General features: G+C 41.5%; 1 protein-coding gene and 2 long non-coding RNA genes across 4 annotated transcripts in view; 1 reads left to right on the forward strand and 2 right to left on the reverse strand.

Annotated features, from left to right (window-relative positions):
- LOC308458304 (dynein axonemal heavy chain 11-like) overlaps window positions 1-23435 on the forward strand; it is a 228996-nt gene that overhangs the window by 183163 nt on the left and 22398 nt on the right. Inside the window, exons 55-67 of the mRNA XM_080973289.1 lie at window positions 793-1028; window positions 1359-1481; window positions 3267-3471; window positions 4617-4781; window positions 6922-7062; window positions 7161-7331; window positions 12912-13034; window positions 13144-13337; window positions 13515-13663; window positions 16900-17027; window positions 17644-17871; window positions 19059-19250; window positions 19628-19747. Coding sequence (XP_080829415.1) covers window positions 793-1028; window positions 1359-1481; window positions 3267-3471; window positions 4617-4781; window positions 6922-7062; window positions 7161-7331; window positions 12912-13034; window positions 13144-13337; window positions 13515-13663; window positions 16900-17027; window positions 17644-17871; window positions 19059-19250; window positions 19628-19747 — 2175 coding nt within the window. The remainder of the gene's footprint in view (window positions 1-792; window positions 1029-1358; window positions 1482-3266; window positions 3472-4616; window positions 4782-6921; window positions 7063-7160; window positions 7332-12911; window positions 13035-13143; window positions 13338-13514; window positions 13664-16899; window positions 17028-17643; window positions 17872-19058; window positions 19251-19627; window positions 19748-23435) is intronic.
- Window positions 937-8320, reverse strand: LOC308458729. Of its 2 annotated transcripts, none has more exons than XR_013977632.1 (3): window positions 7922-8320; window positions 4603-4739; window positions 937-1052 (listed from the first exon to the last, which is right to left on the reverse strand). It is a non-coding gene; the product is annotated as an uncharacterized lncRNA (long non-coding RNA). The 2 variants fall into 2 exon arrangements; XR_013977633.1 differs by having other exon boundaries at window positions 952-1049.
- LOC308458918 lies at window positions 9334-10940 on the reverse strand. Its single transcript, XR_013977778.1, has 2 exons — window positions 10678-10940; window positions 9334-9979 (listed from the first exon to the last, which is right to left on the reverse strand). It is a non-coding gene; the product is annotated as an uncharacterized lncRNA (long non-coding RNA).

Raw genomic sequence — 23435 nt, forward strand, 5'->3', positions numbered from 1 at the left:
GACAAAAGTACAAAGAACATGCATGCAAAGAACAAAGAAACTGACCAATCACCGTGCTAGATTCCAACTCCTACTTCACACATTAAACGCTCGCTTCCGTCTGAGACTCAGGAAACATCGTGACAGGAAATGAGGCCGCCATCGGGGGTAGCAACAGAACTGATGATTCACTGTGCTAGAGTTAGATTAACAAAATGTTTAGGGGTATGCGTACCCCTGTGTACCCCCAGAAAAAAGCACTGGTTATTCAGGCATGCATACTGCTGCAACGCACCTTAGGTTTTCCTGTGAAGGAAATGCAGTGTATAAAATGATAGATAGATAGATAGATGATAGATAGATAGATAGATAGATAGATAGATAGATAGATAAGCAGAGCGATCTTGATAAATATCATACAAAGAACGAACTGGCGTTCAATATATGATACATTTTGATTTCATTCTTTTTGTTTTATAAAATATTTTCATAAAATATATACACCGCTTGATGGTTTAAAAAACCCAACGACCCTCAAAGCAGTTTACATAAAGATAAAACAATAATATAAATTAACTCCTTTATTTTGTTTTGTTTCCTGATATGTAACATTGCAATAGCACCCATCTATGTTTGTAACATCTGCAATGGGAATTAAGAACTGCAGCGTTCTTTTCCCTCTTGGCGACCCTGCTATGCTCCTCCCTTCCCTCCCTCACTTTCTCCATGCTACAGACATGAGCAGTGTGATGTATTGTCACAGGGACAAGTCACTGAAACTAGGCATTTTTAAGTTAACCTTTATTATTTTAGGTTCCCATTCCAATGACTGAAGGTCTTGATCCGATCTCCATGCTGACGGATGATGCAACAATTGCTAAATGGAACAATGAAGGCTTGCCTAGTGATACCATGTCCACGCAAAACGCCACTATTCTTACAAACTGCGAACGCTGGCCTCTATTGATTGACCCCCAGCACCAGGGGATCAAATGGATAAAAAGCAGATATGGCTCGGATTTGAAAGTCATCCATTTGAGTCAGAAAGGGTAAGCGCTCATTGGCAGCTGCTGCTATTAAGAGGAACAAAAACATTAGGTTTGGTATAGTATGACTGTTGATGCAATGCACTTGCTTGTTTTGCTTGTTTTAATCCATGCTTGCTGCAAAGATACAGAGGTATAAATATATCAACTGACTACAAATACACACATACATACACACACACACTCAAAGAACCAGAGTTTGATCTAAATAACTGGTGAAAATCCCTTAACTCTCTTAATGCTCTTCCTTGTATCTTCTCCTGCAGATAGTCCCTTTGCTCTCCCTAAATCTCTCTCTCTCTCTCTCTCTCTCTCTCTCTCTCTCTATTGCAGGTATGTCGATCTGATAGAAGAAGCTATTGTTGCTGGAGACCCTGTTTTAATAGAAAACCTGGAGGAGACCATTGATCCTGTGCTTGACCCTCTGCTTGGGAGACACATGCTCAAAAAAGGAAGGTGAAGATGTGTGTGTTTATGCATGCGATTTAACTTGGGATGCAATGGAAATTTGATTGTTTGCATTTAAAGGCAGATTTCCTAATCTGCACTTTCTGGAACAGATTGAAACCCAGCCATACTTTAAAATTCGCACTCTTCCAGATTTTGTGACTTCGTTCTCTAGCAAACTAATGTGGGAAGGAAATGCATATGAATTGTTAAAGTGTGCATATAAGTGCATGTACCTAGTGGAATGTGTCAGCATCGCCCTAGAGCCAGTGCACCAACTGGACTCTTGCACCTCAACCCCGACTGGGCTAGGCGAGCTGGGTAGCACCGCCAGAGACCTCCTTCTCACAGGAAACGGTCACAGTGCTGTGGACTCACAGCTCAGAGCTGAGAGCACCAGATTCACTGTCTCAATAATACAGTCGTTGCGCAGCAGAGTTTTGCAGAGTCTTGCAGAGTATAAACCACTCGGAGAGCAGCTCTGTAAACTATCTTCCTTTATTCTATAACTACAACTATGATACAAAACTATATACAGAGCTGAATATTCTAAGCATAAATCAATGCTACACTGAGAGTCTGCAGCTGCTCTAACAGCAATCTTATCTCTAGGATCTCCAACACTCTCACTCTCTCCGATACACTGACTGACTGACTCTCTCTCACACACACACACAGATATGTTGCTGGGCAGAATAAGTAGATAGGCAGGACACGCCTCATTCTCTCTGGAGAGTCAGCAGAGACCATCAGGAGATGATCAGGAGATTCTTGTGTATGGGAGGGGTGAAATCTCCTCAGAATGAACATGCAGAAATGCATTAAGGGGAGAAGTTGCTTTGCAAAAATATGTATATTAGACAAAACTGCAAACAGAAATGTATATACTGAAAGAAATTTTCCTTCTGTTCCTGTAAAGAATGGATCCAAACTTAGTTGCACTTAGTTCCCACTGCAATCAACCTTGTTTATTGAGCATTCATCCTGATTTGCATGTTTATACACCTTCTCATTTATCACTCATTGATTCCACACTTTTCAGTACATTTCCTCCTCACTTTCCTGTCCACAACAATTTTCTTTCTTTCTTAAAGTGGATTTGTTGTACTTGGGTGACAGAGCATTTTAATCCACTTTAATTGCACAAATTAAATTTTGGGAAAGAATTTGCAGCCATAAATAATACTGATATTCCTAGCCCTAAAAGTTAGCTCCAATTACTGCAGCTGTGAATATCTCTACTGGGCGGCTAAACCAAGAAACAAGGTTTATCCGAGTCTGGTTGTCCACAATCCCAGACGATAATGCTTCCAACCTTTTTCACTTTGTAGCCTTAATTTCCCACCTACGTCCAAATCTTGTTTGTGGGTTTGGTTGCCTGCTGGGTCTATCTTGTCTGAATAGCATCTTCACACTAGCTGAACCCTCTTTATGCTGACTATTGATCTACTGTTAAGTCAGACTTGAAATGAAAAAAGCTATCTTTAATTTCTTGCTGCCCTGGGAGCATTTGATTTCAGTGTGGGAGTCTGTGGCCTGTTGAGACCTACTGCATTGTGGTTGCAATTCTGAATTTGAATGAATGCTAAAATCTTTATGGTTTCAACTGGAGCAAATGCTACAGGTTTTTCCTTGCCTTAATTTTTCCATTTCTTCTCCTGCATGTTTTTTTTATTTTCTCAGAAATACAGCTATAACTTGCGGTGCTTCCCAAGGTTGCCAGTGTGAAAGGCCTACCCCTCATTACTGTTTGCAAAATCGGAGCATTTTTCTAGCATGTTTTTCCTTTTGCAGGTATATTAGAGTAGGAGATAAGGAGTGTAAATTTCACCCTAAATTCCGGCTCATCCTCCACACCAAACTTGCCAATCCCCATTACAAACCAGAAATCCAGGCTCAGACCACATTAATCAACTTTACTGTCACACGAGATGGTTTAGAAGATCAACTGTTGGCAGATGTTGTCAACGTGGAAAGACCTGATCTGGAACACTTTAAGGTTTGTATATTTAGATGATCGTGTGTCGTTTGAATGGACCAAGATACGAACAAGCCAAGATATGATCCTCCTTTCATTTGAGTGAGCAAACAAACAAACAGAGAAGTCTTCTGTTAGCTATAGTTTATGATTCATCGAAACCAAGAAACTATGGTTAGCAGTTCTGGAGTAGTCCAGTATATAAACCTATGATTTGAAGCTGGCTTAATAACCTGGCTTGTTCTGAAGATGTTAGCCATAGCTTCCTACTGTCTCAGATGATAGGTCATGTAATATATCTTGGTTTATTTGCCAGTGTGCCTATCTTCCTGTCCATACTCACAGTTGCATTGTTTTTTCAATGAGTGTTCAGGTAGCTAGGTGTTCCAATATAAAAAGTGCTTCTTTTCAGTCAGCTTTCATTGCATTTTTTTAAAAAAATGATTGCTGTATTGATTTGCATCAATTGCTTGCTTGGATCACACTTGAAACATTTCCCCTACCAGGCAATGAAATTTTCTTTGTGAAATTAAAAAAGGGTTTATCAACTTCCTTCTCCCATTCATGCAGAATTTTCTTATACAGTGGTACCTTGGTTTAAGAACAGCTTAGTTTATGAACAACTTGGATTAAGAACGCTGCAAACCTGGAAGGAGGTGTTTTGGCTTGTGAACTTTGCCTTGCAATCAGAACATGTTGAGTGTGTTCCATTTGTAAATTGAGTCCCCTGCTGCTATGAGAAAGCACTCCTTGGTTTAAGAACGCTTTGGTTTAAGAACGGACTTCCGGAACGGATTAAGTTCGTAAACCAAGGTACCGCTGTACCACTGACACCACAGCAGTCGTAGAAGTAATTATTCTTAACAGCAAGACATAAATGTGGATGCCCAGCTCATATTTATTGGGGTGGATATGGTAAAGTTTAGACCTGCTATTTTACTAATTTTTGTCTTGTTTTAAGTCTGCATAATAATATTCAGAATAAAGGTTACACTTTTACACATTTCACTTTTTTGTATCAACCCATTGCTCAATTATTAAACCCTTTAAATGGGGGATATAATAAAGTCTTGGGAAATCAGCAAGTTTTGAAGTTCAGTGATGCATACTTCCTATATTAATGGTGCTTGAATTATAGGTTTGCAACCTTACCATTTTCATTTCAGTCTGAACTCACAAAGCAGCAGAATTATTTTAAAATTGAGTTGAAAATGCTTGAAGATGAATTACTGACACGCCTTTCAGCAGCCGAGAGTAATTTCCTTGGGGATACCCTTTTGGTAGAGAGACTAGAAACAACAAAACACACAGCGGCAGAAATAGAAATTAAGGTAAAATGATCAATATGAAGTAATCACAGCCTACAACAACCATAGTCACGGAACAACGCAAAAGCAACTTTAAAATATATCTGTAAAGTCATTATAACATTTCCCCCCTCAACCTACTTACGCAACTCTTAATGCTTTCTTTTGGGATTTAATGAAAGTTGTAATCTGCCGTAATTACATTTATATAATCTATAGCACAGAATGTATATACCACTGTGTTGTAAAATTCCTGTGCAAATTATACAGTGATCACTTACAAATGAGTAAGCTTTAGTCAGAGGGAAATATTTTACTGCATTCTAAACAAAAGCTATAAAACAAAGGGGATTTAGGCGAAGTGTCGACTCTTTCCATTCTTTTTTTACACTGCATTTATAACTTTCAGTTGGAAATCAAATGTACTTTGGGTTCCTTTGTTTATCAGAAATATTACCTGTTAGCACTATTTCTCAAGAGCTAAAAAAAGAGTTTTTTTTTCTCCAAGCTACAGTTAAACTGAGACCATGCATTACAAATAATAATAATAATAATAATAATAATAATAATAATAATAATGTTTGCTGTTGCTAGACAATAAACTTGGCATACTAAGTAAAAACACAAGAGGTGGGGGGGGGGAATAAAAGATTATTGGAACCAAATGCAGGTGAAGAGAATGTCTTCAGTTTCTGGCTCTCATTAAAACTGTCAACACCAACAGCGATCGTGTGCCAACAAGGGCAGGGAAGACACTACAAAACGAGGGGCTGCAGGTGAACATGAAAGCAATAAAAGTGTGATTCTAGTACTATGACTTGAAATTAATTTCAGTCATTCTGATGCACATCAGTGAATATTTGGTGCTGTCAGAAAACGTAAGAATAGCAACATGGTTAAGAAACCACTGCATTTTTTAAAAAGTTGGCAACCACTTTGAATCACATCTCTTTCTACCAATGTCATGCAATTGCCGTTTACAAGCAATTATCAATAATAAATTTGACATAAAAGTGGCAGTGTGTTATATCTAGAAATGGAATGTCCTATTTACGGCTTTTGTTAGGGTTGGGTGCTTGTGTAACAAGATATGGCTGCTCCCCTCTGCAGCCCCCTGCGTGCCCAAGCAATTTGCTTTTATGTAATTATGTGAGCAAAATAAATATTATAAGTCCAACCTTGTACTTCCCTATCACCTCTAAGGACATAGTATCAGCTGGTCTAAATTGGAAATTGGGTTGCTTCCAACATATACAGAAACCTAATAAAACATTAAACTTTAAAAAACTTCCCTATACAAGGCTGCCTTTAGATGTCTTCTAAAATTTGTATAGTTACTTATCTCCTTGGCTTGGGGCAGTCGCATAACTTCATACCCACCATAATTTTTCTGATGAAAATAGGGACGTCCTACCATATCTTCCAACATTTATCTGATCAAAATAGGAACGTCCTAAAGCAGCGGTTCTCATCCTGTGGGTCCCCAGACGTTGTTGGACTACAACTCCCATCATCCCTGAGCTCTGGCCTTGCTAGCTAGGGGTGATGGGAGTTGTAGTCCAACAACATCTGGGGACCCACAGGTTGAGAAAGGCTGTCTTAAGGAAAAGCGGGCTATTCCGAGACAAAATCAGAAACTGGGATGGCTTCTCTAAATCCGGGACTGTAGCTGGAAAATTGGGATACTTGGAGAGTCTAACCTAGTCAGACTTACTACTAGCTCCCTCCATTCCCCTCCCTTCCCCTTCCCTGTCTTCTTCCTTCCCAACAGATTCTCATACAGAGGTTCTCTAGACACGTTTCTCCACATGTGTTGCTCTCTCAAATAACTGCATTAATTCTTTGCTCATACCAAAATCCTTTACTTCCACTATGTTCTCTTCTACCTTGGACAGTACTCTGAAAAATGGTACTCTATTTCTCTTGTCTTCTAAACGCCACCCAGTCAGTTGTTTGTAACCTATAGATTCAAAGGAGTGCAGTAGAAAATAATATCACTCATTGTTCTGAATTCTGGGGTGCCAGCTACACCCCTTGCCTTCATACTTGTCCCCTACTCAGTACCGGCGAGTTCTGAGATTCATCGTATTAACTATCTGATGATTTGTAGGGTTTTGGGGTGGGTGTGTTTTTTTAATTACAACCAACTGGTTGTATGTTCCAGGTTATGGAAGCCAACATCAATGAAGTCAAGATCAACGAGGCCCGTGAGCATTACCGCCCAGTAGCAGCAAGAGCCTCGCTTCTCTACTTCCTCATGGATGAGCTGAAAAAAATCAATCCAATGTATCAGTTCTCACTCAAGGTTACTATTCAGGAAGAAATCAATATGTTGTTTTTTTGTGCCGCTGTTTTAATCTAGCATCACTATTGGCTTACAAGCTTGTCTGTCTCCCCTCACAGGCATTTAATGTCGTATTTCACAAAGCGGTGCAACGAGCAGAACCTTCCAACAATGTGAAAGAGAGGGTCAACAACCTGATCGACTGTGTAACCTACTCTACTTTTATTTATATCAGTCGCGGGCTATTTGAGAGAGACAAGCTTACTGTCACGGCCCAAGTAGCTTTCCAGGTAGGCTGGTTTTCTTAGGCAGCGTGCAGACAATAGAAGAAGTTAGAGCCACTGTCGTCCATGCTGAGATGAAGGGATGGATCTGTGGTCCTCTAAATGTTGTTGGCCTCCAAGTCCCATCAACCCAGCTAGCATGGATGGTGGTCATGGGATTTGTAGTCCAGCTGCTTCTGAAGGGCCCCATTTCCCCATCCCTGGTGCACATGGCTATTTTGGAATGTATTTCAATGTTTCAGGTGTCAACCTGATCCCAAGCCTTTTAAGAGTGAAGGGCAGGGGTCAGCAGCCTTTTTCAGCCATGGGCCGGTCCACCGTCCCTCAGACCATGTGGTGGGCCGGACTATTTGGGGGGGAGGCGGATGAACAAATTCCTATGCCCCACAAATAACCCAGAGATACATTTTAAATAAAAGCACACATTCTACACATGTAAAAACATGCTGATTCCCGGACTGTCCATGGGCCGGATTGAGAAGGCGATCGGCCAGCCCCTGGGCCTTAGGTTGCCTACCCATAGTGTAGGGTGTCTTGTGAAGGTTACCCAGCACTGCTAGCCATACAGGGCGACAAATCTTCTATCAATGACTTACCTCATTGAGCCAGTGTGGTGTAGTGGTTAAGAGCGGTGGACTCGTAATCTGGTGAACCGGGTTCGCGTCTCCGCTCCTCCACAATCAGCTGCTGGGTGACCTTGGGCCAGTCACACTTCTCTGAAGTCTCTCAGCCCCACTCCCCTCACAGAGTGTTTGTTGTGGGGGAGGAAGGGAAAGGAGAATGTTAGCCGCTTTGAGACTCCTCAGGGTAGTGATAAAGCGGGATATCAAATCCAAACAATTCTTACCTTAACTAAGGTACCTGTCAGCATTTCTGTTTCTCACACACTTTGGACAGTAAAATCTTTTTGTGCTCAAGGCTGCTATTCAGGCTTATTTCTATCATGGGCCCTGGAGTCTTGACCAAAGTTTTATTCCACAGCTTTTGGGGTGATCACCTTCACCATGCATGCAGAGTCATCATCCCCCCCCCCCTGAGCTCACTAACAGTAAACAAACACATTTATGAGATTTAGGCCCACATCAGCACAGCTATACCTCACCGCCATGGGGCTCGAAGAATCAGAGTTATGCAACACAGAGAACTTTTGCAAGTTAGCAAGTATAATGCCTCCTTCTTTTTGGCCGTGCTGCATCTGCTATTGTTGTGCACTGAATAAATTTGGGCCTCCTTTCCATATATATTTTTCTGTCTCACGGAGGCAGCTGATCCCAACCCTTTTATTGCATATTATTTATCTTTGGACCAGAGAGCTAGCTAATGCTCCTAGATGCCTTAGATCGTTCTATAATCTTTTCCCCTTCTATTATCTAATACTGAATATAAATCAAACACATGCCGTGTTAAGGTTAGGAACAGATGGCACTTCTGTTACACGAAGAAGAAATGAGGGTGAAAGAGCGGGAAAGTTGGTGGGGAATCTTAAAAAAACTTCCCTTTTTAGCTTACCAGGATCTATTGTGTCACCCTCTTGTTATTACACTTAGCTGCAACTCTGTATTGTTATAGAAGAGATGTTACAAGCTGAAGAAAAACATGCTGCCCTTAAAATCCTTTGCTGGGTTTTAGCAGGGTTTCTTTGCATCCCAACAAAACAGCAGGAAGTATTAGAAAATGCCGGCAAGGTATCACAATCTAAGAAGTGCTCCCCACTTCCTCAGATAGATTTAACTGCAGTCCTATAATGACAAGGGTGCCTTCCTTTAAAAATAATAATAATTTAAACACGCTTATCTGTGTGCCTGGGATAATAAAGCTGTCTCGAGAGAGTCCCTTTAGAACCCTGAGATTAACGCTAGAAAGGAGCTTTTGCTGAAATTCCTTCAAGGCCACTCAAATAATCAGTGTTTACTGCTCACAAAATATTTGCTGTTTATGTTTCATTCTTTCTCTCCAGCTTTCCCTCTCCCCTCAAAACATTTTAAAGGAAACAACTGTTGTTGCTGTATTAAAGAAACAGCATTTCCCTCACCCATGCTCAGTATACACCTTCTGTACCAACCACCACAGCCCTTCCTGCAAATGGCTTGTGTCATGATAGATTTGAAGACGGAGATGAAATCTAATCTAGACTCTGAATAGTCTAATTTGTTTGAAGAAAATAAAGCTCTTGTAAGTCATTCCCAAGAGGATCCTCCTCCCTGCGACTGTTTTTCTTCCTCCTCTTCTTTTTCCTTTTTGAAGCAGTGTGTAATCTGGTGCATTTCAAAAGCGAAGCATCTCCTATTCAGAAGTAGCTGCGGAAGTCTTGCTCGCTTTTCCCGGGAACAATAAAATTCATCATAAATGCCCCTGTGCCCCTTCCATGTCCCCATTCCATTTGTTTCAAAGGGCAGCTGCACTCAGCAGCCAATCATCACATTCCGTTCATTTTCCATTTTGATTGCTGGCATTTGTGCAGCTACTTTGACTCTCCTCAACATGTTCCAAAAGTACGTTGCAAATGTTGATGCAGAAATGATGTTGCCCTTTCCTGGAGCACTTTTTGAAAATGAACAGTCCACCGAAGAGCATTTAGGAGGTTGGTCTTGCTTTGTAATAATGGAGAGTTGCCACCAGAAACTTTTGCTTGCTTTGAATAATTCTTCAAAATGCTGCAGTCAGAAAAAGAAAAGAAAGTTCTTGAACATGACTGGATCTGAGCTATAAATACAGAAGATAAAGCGAGAAAGCACCAATGCAAACTTAGAAGAAACCTCTAAATGATTAGAGAGCATTGGAGACCTCTAGATGCATGATGTCATTATTATTATTATTATTATTATTATTATTATTATTATTATTTTCAAATTGGATCATCCTTGGCAATGTAAAGACAAAACACTCCATGCTCTGTAGCTCCCGAGATACTCTCAAATCACATTGCAAAAGAAGATTTAGATGGTGTAGGGCACAAAATATATTTTGTGGTAACACTGAAGAAGATTTTATTTGAAATATATTGGGCCTAATGAATAATATTCTCCACACCTAGAGCTTTGCTGAGCTATAATAATACCTTTATTGTCATTGTACAACCTGTCTTTCTGTCCTTTTTATAGTACCCCAAAGCGTCACATTGGCTTTAGCCAGTGAGGTCCAATAAGAAAGGCTCTTTTCTTGACAGATGCCTTATCTACATTCCAGCATATTTACAAGGATGCTCCGTCATCCCTTCTTCTATACTCTCAATACAATGCATCAGTCTATAACAGGTGTCAGAGGCTTAGTGCTGTCCAGTTGGCCATAGATAAGACTCTGGGCTCCCAGCCAGTTCCAAACAATTGATTTATTTGACAAAGTTCAAACGTACATCTCCAGCGTTTCCATTAGCCTCCTTCCCCTTGTGCGCAGTTGCTCCCTCTAATCTTACTTCCTCCTTTTCCGCACCCAGCATGCAATTCTGCGAAAACTCCTCCCCTTACTTCCTCTGTGTACAGCCTGACTTGTCCCAGGCTCATCCTCCTCCCCCTCTACGTCAGACTGACTGTCAGACGACAAGCTGCTGATAATCTCTTTAGGCTCTCTATAACTGCTGGTTTCTGTCCTTTCATCTTTTCCCGTTTGCCTCTCCCTGACATCCGGCATAGGCAAACTCGTCCCTCCAGATGTTTTGAGACTACAATTCCCATCACCCCTGACCACTGGTCCTGTTAGCTAGGGATGATGGGAATTGTAGTCCCAAAACATCTGTAGGGCCGAGTTTGCCTATGCCTGGTCTATAATGTGGCCACACTTGGAAGACTGGGTTCTGCTTCTCTCACTGTATCACAAGGATGATATTGCCGAATGGGAAAATGCAAGCAAAATTATTACGGGTCTGGAACAACTCCCCTGTGAGGAAGGCTCGGAACAAGTGGGACTTTCCAATTTAGAAAAGAAAAAAAAAGACAACCAAAGGATGTTGATTTGTAAAATTATGCATTATGTAGAGAAAGTAGGCAAAAGGATGTTTTTCTCCTGCTTTTTCTCGTGATACTAGAACTCAGGATTATCCAACGAATCTGAATGTTGGGAGATTGCGGATGGATGAAAGGAGGTGTTTCTTCACCCAATGCATAGTTAGACTATGGTGTTCACTCCCACAAGATGTAGGGATGTGGTAATAATGGGTAGTACAAGTGGGGAGAGTGCTGGGTGCTAATTACCGTATTTTTTGCTCTATAAGACTCACTTTTTCCCTCCTAAAAAGTAAGGGGAAATGTGTGTGCGTCGTATGGAGCGAATGCAGGCTGCACAGCTATCCCAGAAGCCAGAACAGCAAGAGGGATTGCTGCTTTCACTGCGCAGCGATTCCTCTTGCTGTTCTGGCATCTGAGATTCAGAATATTTTTTTCCTGTTTTCCTCCTCCAAAAACTAGGTGCGTCTTGTGGTCTGGTGTGTCTTATAGAGCGAAAAATACGGTATGTCCTGCTTTTTATGGGCTTCCCATTGACATCTGGCTAGCCACTGTGAAAACAGTAGGCTGGACTAGATTAACCTTGGCCTGATCCTGCAGAGTTCTTTTTAAATTCTTAACCCACAGGCTTATGAGTCAACACTATCCCCTCACCTATCTTCTCATAAATTCCTTACATCACCTGATCTTTAAAATAACCCTTTGCCCGAACGATAATACAATCCTGCTTTACCTCTGTTTTCTGTTCCATCCTCTGAGGATCATGCTAGGAATCAGTCACGTCTTTAGCTCTTGCAAGACTGGTATTTTTAAAAATAAATGACCAAGGGTGGGGAAAAACCAAGGTGTTATGTACTGAGTTGAATAGGAGCCAAAAGGCAGCAGTCTGATTGGTCCTAGAACAATAGGATTCAGAATGCAGCAGTCTGATTGGTCCTAGAACAATAGGATTCAGAATGCAGCAGTCTGATTGGTCCACAGGAGCTACCCAATCCAGCTCCAGGTGGAAGGGAATCCGCAACCTGATTGGCCTACAGGAGAATCCCAGAATTAGCCAATCACATGGGGCCCATTGTGTAAATAATGTATATAAGGCAGACATTCTGGGGGAACTTCCATTCCTCCTCACCACTATGAGCTGAATAAAGAGCATGAAATCCACTCTTGACTCCAAGTATATTTCACAGACTGAGTCCATGGGGTGGGGTGGGGTAGTACCTTTAACCCTTTGTTCCCACTGTGGCAGAATTGGAATCCCCCTGCGGCAAGTTCCTGTTACTTGTAGTGGAAGGGAAGTTCCCATAGGCTTGGGCAGATTCCCATTGGGACCACAGCAGGGACAAAGGATTAATACTCTTTACCCTCCTCCATGCTAGCCTTACCATTGTACATCAGCTATTCATTAAAAAAAAAAAATCAGCCACACAAGGGCTAAAGATGTGAATAATGTTGTATCTGAGGCCAATTTTATATGGTACTTTTCCCAGCATGGAAACAATTAAGCAACATAGATAAAATATAGTACGTAGCACACTTCTGAGATGTTTGGAGATACTTGAGAAGCTTCACGGCCATTTTAAACTGGCCTCCCCCCCTTCCCCGACTTTTTCTCTGACATTAAAAAAAAAACCTCATTATTTGTTTTTAGCTCTTGCTTATGAACAAGGAGATTGATGCCCGCGACCTAGATTTCCTTCTGAGATTTAATATTGACCACAGTTATAACAGCCCTCTGGATTTCCTCTCCAATTCCACCTGGAGCGCAATAAAGGTGCAGTATGCATGCAACTCAAAATATTTTACATATTTTGAAGGGTGGGGGAGCTTTGCCATCCGAAGTGTTTTTACAAAAACACTCAGTGCTTTTGGCTCTCATTTAGACAATGAGCTTCATGGATGAATTTCGTGGCTTGGATAAAGACATAGAAGGATCTCCAAAACGATGGAAAAAAGTAGTGGAGTCAGAATGTCCCGAGAAAGAGAAGTTTCCACAAGAATGGAAGACCAAAAGTTCCCTCCAGAAACTGATTATGATGAGAGCCTTGAGGCCAGATCGGATGACTTACGCTGTCAGGTTAGATTATGTATACTAACTGTTAGAATGCATTAGGAGCAGATCTGTGGGCTGGGCTTGATTTCGAGCAAAAGCAAGACATGATGAAATGCTGTGCTGTTGAGAGAATGTCTTTCTTTATAGCTTAGAAATGCTATTTTCCCCCGAGGCATGATTAGCTGCAACTCCTCATTGCAGGAACTTCGTTGAGGAGAAACTTGGAAGCAAATATGCAGAGGGACGTAAGACTGACTTTGCAAAATTGTTTCAAGAGAGCGGGCCTGCTTTGCCAATAATTTTCATTTTATCTCCCGGAGTTGACCCACTGAAAGATGTGGAATCTTTAGGTAAGGCTGTTTATTTTCATTTGTTAAGCAAACATCTTTATTACTGCATGAGAACTTGGGACTACTGGCTCTGTTACAGCACCACCACAGAAAAGCAAACTTCCGTAACAGTGTAGGAACATAGGAAGTTGTCCGACCGCTGAGTCCATCTAGCTCAGCATTGTCCTCGTTGGCTAGCACTCCAGGGCTTCAAGCAGGAACTGTTTCCTAGCCTTACCTAGAGACGGCGGGTACCAAACTGAGACTTTCTGCATTTACCCCAACACTAGCTATGCGCCACTACTGCTGCCTCCACCACTCCTGCAATGGCTTTATGGAGTGGGGGATATATTTCCTAGGACAGAGCTATGGCCAGTCCCAGCTCTCTGGGATCTCGAATCCCCACTTGTCCATGAAGCTCACTGGGTGACCTTGGCCCAGGCACCATCTCTTAGCCTAACCTACCTTAGCCACACCTAGCCAGTGTGGTGTGGTGGTTAAGAGCGGTAGACTCGTAATCTGGTGAACCGGGTTCGCTTCCCCGCTCCTCCACATGCAGCTGCTGGGTGACCTTGGGCTAGTCACACTTCTCTGAAGTCTCTCAGCCTCACTCACCTCACAGAGTGTTTGTTGTGGGGGAGGAAGGGAAAGGAGAATGTTAGCCGCTTTGAGACTCCTTCGGGTAGTGATAAAGCAGGATATCAAATCCGAAATTGTGAGGAGAACCATGTTGCTCCACCAGGCATGTCGCCTTGCCTCTGCCATTGACGGAGCCGGTGCCGCACAATTTATGTGAACAGGTTCTGCAGTGTGCGCACATGCTGTGCTCACATTGCCACAGAATATTGAGAAGGCCCGGCCCCCTCCTTGAAAATTTGGGGGACCCTTGACCCCCAGATGGCACCCAGCCCACACCTTGAAATCCCCCCCCATGGCACCCTGTGCACCAACCTAAGCTTCTTGGAAGCTAAGGTGGCATATCAATGTAATTGATAAATAAAATAAATAATAATATTTGGGGGAAATTGCTTTGCAATAACCTGTGTGTTGTTAGGCGAAATTGCATCCAGACATGTATGTAAGGATAAATGTGCGCTAAACGGCACTTGAGGACTAAAAAAAAAATGTTGCCAGCCTGGGTTGGGAATGTAAAGAACTGAATATTGGAGAAATGAGAGAAACCGAAATGGTCAGATTCTCCCATCTCGATGGAAAGCTGATTTGGGTGTGAAGTGTCAGATTCAGACTGGAGGGGGATATGGAGGGGAGCATCTTTCAAGGAGCTATCAGCATCAATAAGGGCAGGCATAGGCAAACTCGGCCCTCCAGATGTTTTGGGACTACAACTCCCATCATCCCTAGCTAACAGGACCAGTGGTCAGGGATGATAGGAATTGTAGTCCCAAAACATCTGGAGGGCTGAGTTTGCCTGTGCCTGAATAAGGGTGACAGCATTGCTCCTATGTAATGAAATTTTGAGACCTGATCTTTTTTTTTTAAGCATAGTTCTGAAAAAAAACACCCTTCTTATCCACCCATATGGATGTCAAGGTATTGCAGCAGAAATTGATGATAATCCGAACTGGCAGCCAGCATGAAGATATCCTGCAGCTGGAAGGCACCCTAAAAGCTGTCTTTGTAAAGCGGGCAGCCTTACCTTTGTCACCTGACACTGGCTGCATTTGAAGCTACATGGTTTCCATTTATATCTTTTAGAAATGCTGGTGCTGATGGTAATAGGCCACCATCTGCTCATGACTCGTTCTGGAAGGATGCAGTAGCATAGCAGAGATTTGTACCCGCATAAACCTGATGTCTTGTCAGTGCCGGTTTGCACTTTCAAAGGTGCACAAGTTATGTCTTTATGCCAATCACCTACAGAATGCAAATGCTGTATTTGTTGTGGGTAGTGTTTATAGTTTATATTTTAACATTTATTTGGTTTTTGGTTTTTTTTTTAAAAAAGCACATTAAAATATTTTATGTTTGCACTAAATTTGCTTTCCTTTACCTATAATGCAGTTTTGTACAGACAGGATACCTTCCTTGATTTTTGCATAATTTAGGCACTTACCTTAGTGTACCAGTGACCACAATGCGGCTTACTTCTAAGGAGGCATGTATAGATTTGCAATGTTAGATAGACGTCGATATTTAAATTTGCCATGCAGAAGGTATAAGTGTGGTCTTGTACATTAACACCATTTATTTCCATGGTTTGCACTGTGCACACAGTGATCTTCTATCCATAGGCGCATGCCCTCAGTTCAGTGTGTTGGAGAAGGCAACACATATGTACTTTTTAAAATCCTTATGAAGCCTAAGGAGTTGCCTTATACTAAGGCAGGCCATTGGTCTGTTGAAGTATTATCTACTTCAGAGATTTCTGGGCTTCAGCCACCATGGCCAGTGATCAAGCATAATGGGGAGTTGTATTCCAATGGTCTCTGAAGGGCATCATGAGGTTTACTCAGGCCACAACCCTCTACAGTCTCAGGCAAGAGGGCCTTTCCCAGCCTGAGAGGAACCAGGGACTGAACCTCAGACCTTTTGCATGTAAATCACTGAACTATGGACCCTGCTCTTGCTCAAAGTGATATCTGAAGGAGTGTCTCCATCCCCATCTTTCAGTCCGGACACTGAGGTCCAGCTCCGAGGGCCTTCTGGCAGTTCCCTCACTGCGAGAAGTGAGGTTACAGGGAACCAGGCAGAGGGCCTTCACGGTAGTGGTGCCCGCCCTGTGGAACGCCCTCCCATCAGATGTCCAGCCGATAAACAACTATTTGACTTTTAGAAGACATCTGAAGGCAGCCATCAGTTCAGGGAAGTTTTTAATGGTTGATGTTTTATTGTGTTTTTTAATATTTTGTTGGGAGCCACCCAGTCAGATGGGCAGCATAATAATAATAATAATAATAATAATAATAATAATACATCCGTATAATCTTGTCATCATGTTACTGTGTCCAGCAACAAGCAAAAGGCTGAGCCTTCTGACGTTTAGAAATTAGAAAATTGTGGCGCTAACATAGAAGAAGCGAGAGAGGATGCAATCTGCCACCAATTGAACTCGATCAGAAACACTCCTGTGGGTTGTGGGAAACATGGATTGCCACAGACCTGTGTGTGCACGCGCACACAGAGAGCGTCTTAGAATAAGGGGTGGGGGGTTAGTTACATTCTCTGTGCAACATAATATTTTTTTCCAAAAAGCACATGCTCTCTCGCATTTCCTGGGGCTGCATTGTTCTGTTTAGGGAGCAAGCTTGGCTTTACCATTGATTCGGGGAAGCTTCAGAACGTGTCTCTGGGTCAAGGGCAGGAAGCCATAGCTGAGATGGCTCTGGAAAAGGCATCGAAAGAAGGCCACTGGGTTATCCTCCAAGTAAGTCTAATCCCTTCATTGCACCAATTTTGCAATATAGTGCTGTCCGTTGGTTTAAAAATAATGTATGCACAGCTCAGATTGTAGCAGCTTCCTCTTAAGGCTCTTCTCCAAACAAGGGCGCATGGGTGGGGAGGGAACTTATCACTTAACCTTTAGGTGTGTATATTTGCATAGCCTATAGTAGCATTAATTTCAGTATTAAAATACGAGCAACTGCAGCAACTGCTTTGTGTGGCAGGGAGAGTTATCAAGATACGGTACTTTCTCTAACATTCCCTATCTGATTTACTAATTTATTATCTTCTCATATATATATATATATATATATATATATATATATATATACACTCCCTTAGTTAATATATGTGTAGAAGAATGTATTGTTACTCTTTATAATCGGATGAATAGATACAAACAGAGAAGATTGCGGTCATTATTGTGCTAAATAGACGGATTTGAGGTCTTGTGGTGGGGTGGGTTTCTTTCATTATTTTTTTAGCACCCTCAAAATATTGTGCTTCGGCAAACTGCTTTGTTTGGCTCGTTATCAATAAAATGTTTCATATTTCAAATCAATAGCTCACTGGGAAGCCTCTTTTCCTCTTCCCTGTAGAATATTCATCTTGTTGCAAAGTGGCTTGACACATTAGAGGAATTACTGGAGAAGCACAGTGAAGGAAGTCACTCAGCCTATCGTGTTTATATGAGTGTTGAACCTGCCCCCACCCCCAAAGAGCATGTAATTCCACAGGGAATCTTGGAAAACTCTATTAAAATAACCAATGAGCCACCAACCGGGATGCTGGCTAATCTTCACGCTGCATTGGATAATTTTGACCAGGCAAGTAAAAATATCACTTGAATGGATCAGCCACACAAAAATTAGATTATTAAACATATTATTTTGAAACCACATGATTGTTGAAGAGAGCTGCTGCAGATTATAAAATGGAGTATACCCTCACTCTCCTCAATAGTGCTGGAAAACCTAGATTGACAAATTTATTTACAAAAATAGTTCTCTGGCATAAATGCATGCATATACCTACTGTGTGCAGCTAAGTACTGCCATTGGTCTAAGCTGCTTTTGAAAAATTATTCTTTGCAAGGTGGGCTATACTATTTGTGTAATGTTTTGTAAATTACTGGTACTCTGTTGCTGAGACTGTAGCAGCAGCTTGACATAGTTTATTTGAATTCACAGTAGAGACCTTGACAGAAAATATCCGACCATGAAAACTATATGAAGAAATAAAGCTTGGGCTGTATATATATATGGTTCTTTTTCCTTCTTGGGAACTTCCCTGGCTTTTTTCTGGCCCACGCAGGACCAGTCTAGATAGTTAGCCTTGGTGAAGACTTGACGTTTTCATCCCCAGAAAAGTTTTTGAGTTTCTGCTGAAATGAGGCTGCATTTTAATGTTGTATTTTAATCTTGTTTTTTAAGTTGTATTTCAATCAATTGTTTTATATCTGGTGTTAGCCACCTGAGCCCGGTCTTTGCTGGGGAGGGTGGGGTATAAATAAAATTTATTATTATTGTTATTATTATTTTCTTTTGGCATTAAAATATCAACGTATAGACAAGCCAAACAACGCAATGCACACTTGATTCACCACCATCAGCTAACTGGCATTTCCTTCGAGATGTTAGACCAGGATAGTTGACCTATAGATTTTGTTATAACTGTACCAATTGCTGAATTTATTTTTCTGAAATGGCTATTCTTCTTTTTAAGGGTTTTCAGGGTTGAAGAGATTTCCTTAGATATATTTTGTGCTCCCATGTTAACATTTAAGTAGGCTTTTTGAGAAAGAGTGAAATAGTTGCTGAGTGTGTGTGAGAGAGAAAATGCCATGATCTATAAACTAAAAGAGCAAATATTTTGTCCCTGTCTTCCGTCAGTTAAGTCATTCAGGTCTGTTCTTTCAGCTGTCAGAAATGTGTTGTCTATGCCTTGACACAGGGTCTCTTTCAGAAGAGGCGGGGAAGAAGAAACATTCATCTATCTCCTTTCTTTTGTGCAGAACATTCTTGACCAGTGTACCCGTGAGCAGGAATTTAAGGCGATTCTCTTTCCACTCTGCTACTTCCATGCCTGCGTGGCTGAGCGGCGGAAATTTGGACCTCAGGGTTGGAACAGGAAATACCCTTTCAACAACGGGGACCTTACAATTTCGGTCCACGTTCTGTACAATTACCTAGAAGGGAACTCGCAGGTAGGGTAGCATTTAATCAAACCCACTTAAGAATCATCCCTTTGGTTAACGCACTGTGCTTGAACTCTTGTCCCCCCTGCACATATGCAGTGCTCAGGTGGTTATTGTCTATGTTGCAATGTGGTTTTTAAGGACAATTAGCACATCGTATGCCTTCCATGAGCGTGGCAAACAGAATGCTGGCAGTTTCGTGACATATTGCTCTGAATCTGGTGACTGAGACGGATTTGGTCTTCGCTGAGGAAGGCAGTTGTGACACTAACTCAAGTCTGCTTTCTGCCTTCGCAGTTTGGTTTGTGTGCCTTCTTGATTCCTCGCTTTAACATCTTGAGTATGTTTAAAGAAAAGAAAAAAATCCCCACCTTATTGGTCCTCAGGTACCCTGGGAAGATCTACGTTACTTGTTTGGAGAGATTATGTATGGCGGTCATATTACAGACGATTGGGATAGGCGGCTGTGCTGTACTTACCTGGAAGAATATATGCAACCCTATCAGGTAATAAGAGCTTTAGCGATTGCACAATGCGTTTCCTGAGTTAGAGCTCCCCCTACTGGAAGCAGATGCTTTTTTTCCCCCCTCCCCAAAGTATGTATACTCTTTGCTAATCACTGCATTGATCAAAGAATATCTTCCTCCTCATCCTTATTTCTGACGGTAGACAAACAAGGGTGATAATGTGCAAATTTAGGTTCCTCGCAGTATCTGACACAAATCTGCTTTGTAATTTTATACCGGCGCTGAAAGCAAAGTTACTTTGTAATGTTTCAGTTACAGATAGGTAGCCGTGTTGGTCTGCCATAGTCAAAATAAAAAAATCCTTCCAGTAGCACCTTTAAGACCAACTAAGTTAGTTCTTGGTATGAGCTTTCGTGTGCAAAATACACATCTGTGTATCTGAAGAAGTGTGCTTGCACACGAAAGCTCATACCAAGAACTAACTTAGTTGGTCTTAAAGGTGCTACTGGAAGGATTTTTTTATTTTGTAATGTTTGTTTACCATTCATTTATTTTACTGTGTAGTGAAAGAATAGCTTTTCCTACTGTAGCATAACGTTCACCTATATATTGTAGCACTCATGCTAACATCTGAAATAACCCTGTATTTTAGACTGGTCATTTTATGAGCTGTCCATTAATTAAACATTGGTGTCCCGTCCCCCCCAACCTAGATAATATCTCAGGACATGAAACAGGAATGCCTAGCTCTTCCCTGTTCACGTAATTCCAAACTGCAAGGATCAGCTGATTGCTCCGTTGTGATCACAGAGACATAATTACATTATTATATGGAAGCAAGCATATAAAGGGATATTGTCATTATTAATTATCATCTCAACTGACCAGTTCTTAGGTTTCAGCTTTGCTGGAGACTAGTAATCAAAGCATCACAGTTCTGAACCTCAAAAATGGAATCACTTTGTGCTTTTGCACCAAGGTCTAGGAGTCAGGTTTCTCTTCAAATTGGTGCACTCTATCTTTTTTTACCTACCTTATGATGGGGTGATTCATTTCTGTACTGTAGTTTCTTTTGCTTTCAAGCACTGAGGATTAACAGACTTCGATTTAAATTTTGGAGAAACATTGCCACCCCCTTCACAACCTCAGATAAGGTGACAGGTAATTTTTTTTCATGGTAGAAAAAGTCCCGATCTCTTGATCAAATCTTGCAAAGATGGGGGCAGTTAATTTAATTCGATAATATTGCATCAAAATCTTCTGTTTTGTTATTTTAATCTAGAACAATTTGTGCTCTAATTGCATTTCTTGGCCTCGTGGCCCTAAGGTTCCGATCCAATGTATTGTCTACATGGCATTGCTGGGAAGAAGAAAATGTATAATTTGGATCATTTACTTATTGTAAAATGATGTGGAAAAAAAATCATTCTTAGCCCCTTGTTTTTGTTTCTGGCCATAAGAAAAGAAAAGAAAGAATACCTGTGATGAAAGCAAAACATGTTCTAGCCACAGTATATGTGCAGTCTCACATCACTTCGTATAGTCATGGTTTCTCCCAAAGAATCCTGGGAACCGCAGTATGTGGAGGTCGCTGGGAGTTATTAAGATGTCTCTATTCCCACCCCACCCCCACAGCTCACAGAGGTCCCTGGAAAGAGGCATTGATTGTTAAATCACTCTGAGAATTATGCCCTGCAAGTGTCAGAGAGAGAAAGAGAGAGAGAGAGAGAGAGAGAGAGAGAGAGAGAGAGAGAGCCCAATAGTGCCTATTCTGCTTATGCAATAGTAGTAGGCCTCGGTCCAGTATACCTGAAGGAGCGTCTCCACCTCCATCGTTCTGCCTGGACACTGAGGTCCAGCGCCGAGGGCTTTCTGGTGGTTCCCTAGCTGCGAGCAGCCAAGTTACAGGGAACCAGGCAGAGGGCCTTCTCGGTAGTGGCGCCCGCCCTGCGGAACGCCCTCCCACCAGATGTCAAAGAGAAAAATAACTACCAAACTTTTAGAAGACATCTGAAGGCAGCCCTGTTTAGGGAAGCTTTTAATGTTTAATAGGTTATTGTATTTTAGTGTTTTGTTGGCTGGGGGGACCCAGCCAGATGGTGGGGTATAAATTATTATTATTATTATTATTATTATTATTATTATTAATTTATTTCCTCTTCCTCTCCTCCCACTTGCAACCCCCCAGGTGCCCCTCAAATGTGCTGCCCCGGGGGGGGGGGGAGGAATCCCACTGACTGCGTGGAAGACCACTCATGCAATGTTGGCTTCCCCTCAAAATTATTCATAAAATGGTTACTTTTTCTAAAAACACCAAATGGTGGATTTTTGAAAAATATTGCAACCCCTTTTTATCTTTTCTGTGACTCTGATTCAAATAAGCACACATTCCTCTTGGTTGGGGCTGGAGGTGGGGGGAGATGGACGTGTGCCTTCATCTTGGATGCTGTGCCTAATTAGAGTGCCCAGTTACACATTGCCAAAAATGAAGGACTGCATCACCGAAAGGGACAAAATTTGCATGAAATTTGCACATGCTAATTTCTATTTCTATTTCAAATAGACAACACTTTCAAATATGGGGCAAGCAGGACACCTGGACACCCTACGTCTGTTTGGGTTCTCAAGGCAAGCTTAGCAGTGCTGCCATTTTCCACTCCAGAATCACTAGAACTCTGGGTAAAAAAGAAGAAACCACATTCTTCTAAACATCCAAGGGAGCAACCAATCTGTTGCTGGTGATATACAGTAGTACCTCAGGTTACATACGCTTCAGGTTACAGACTCCACTAACGCAGAAATATTACCTCAGGTTAAGAACTTTGCTTCAGGATGAGAACAGAAATCTTGCAGCAGCGGTGCAGCGGCAGCAGGAGGCCCCATTAGCTAAAGTGGTGCTTCAGGTTAAGAGCAGTTTCAGGTTAAGAACAGACCTCCAGAGCGAATTACGTTCTTAACCTGAGGTACCACTGTATAGACTAATTCAGGGGTCGGCAACCTAAGGCCCATGGGCCACAAGCGGCTAACGAGTAGGGCATTGTATCAGCTATCACCTTTCCTTGTGTATTGGAGTCCTGCTTTCACAATATACCTGCTTCTTTATGCGATATCCATTATAATCCTTAAGATTTACCGAACGTTCTTTATTATTCATATGCTGCCACCTTCCTAAAGCCGGGTTGTTTAAGAAAGACATTCATGTGTTAGAACACTTTCAGTGGCAGATATGCCTAAGTTACAGTATAAACCTGAGAGTTTTCCCAAAAGCATCAGCTGCCAGAATGAAAGTTGGAAGCAATGGGTTTGGGATTTTAACACACTTTGTTTTAATTTCATCCTTTTTAAAAAATAAGTGTTTTTTTAAGAAACGGAGAAGTTTAAACACTTGAATGAAAACCAAAATGCACAACCCTTTAATAGAAGTCCTACATTTGGGCAGGTGCTTGTTAATAATGTTTTCTCTTTTAAAAAAAAAAATTTTAAGCTTTACATAACAAATTTAAATTCAAACACATTGTTCACCTCCTCATTTAGGATTCTCTGAATCCCTTGACTTCTCTCCACCTTTCCATGGTGTCCATTATCAATCTTTTTTTCCCCATCTGCTTATCTTATTTTCTCTGATTTGTTAAAAAAAAAACAAAAAACGGTAATCCATTTCCCCATAGTTTTTCGTACATTATAAGCATTACTCGAATCCTGCCAAAGTTTTTAGTTGTTTACAGTG

Source organism: Podarcis pityusensis, assembly GCF_964106645.2.
Source record: "Podarcis pityusensis genome assembly, chromosome: 1".
Lineage (NCBI taxonomy): Eukaryota > Metazoa > Chordata > Lepidosauria > Squamata > Lacertidae > Podarcis > Podarcis pityusensis.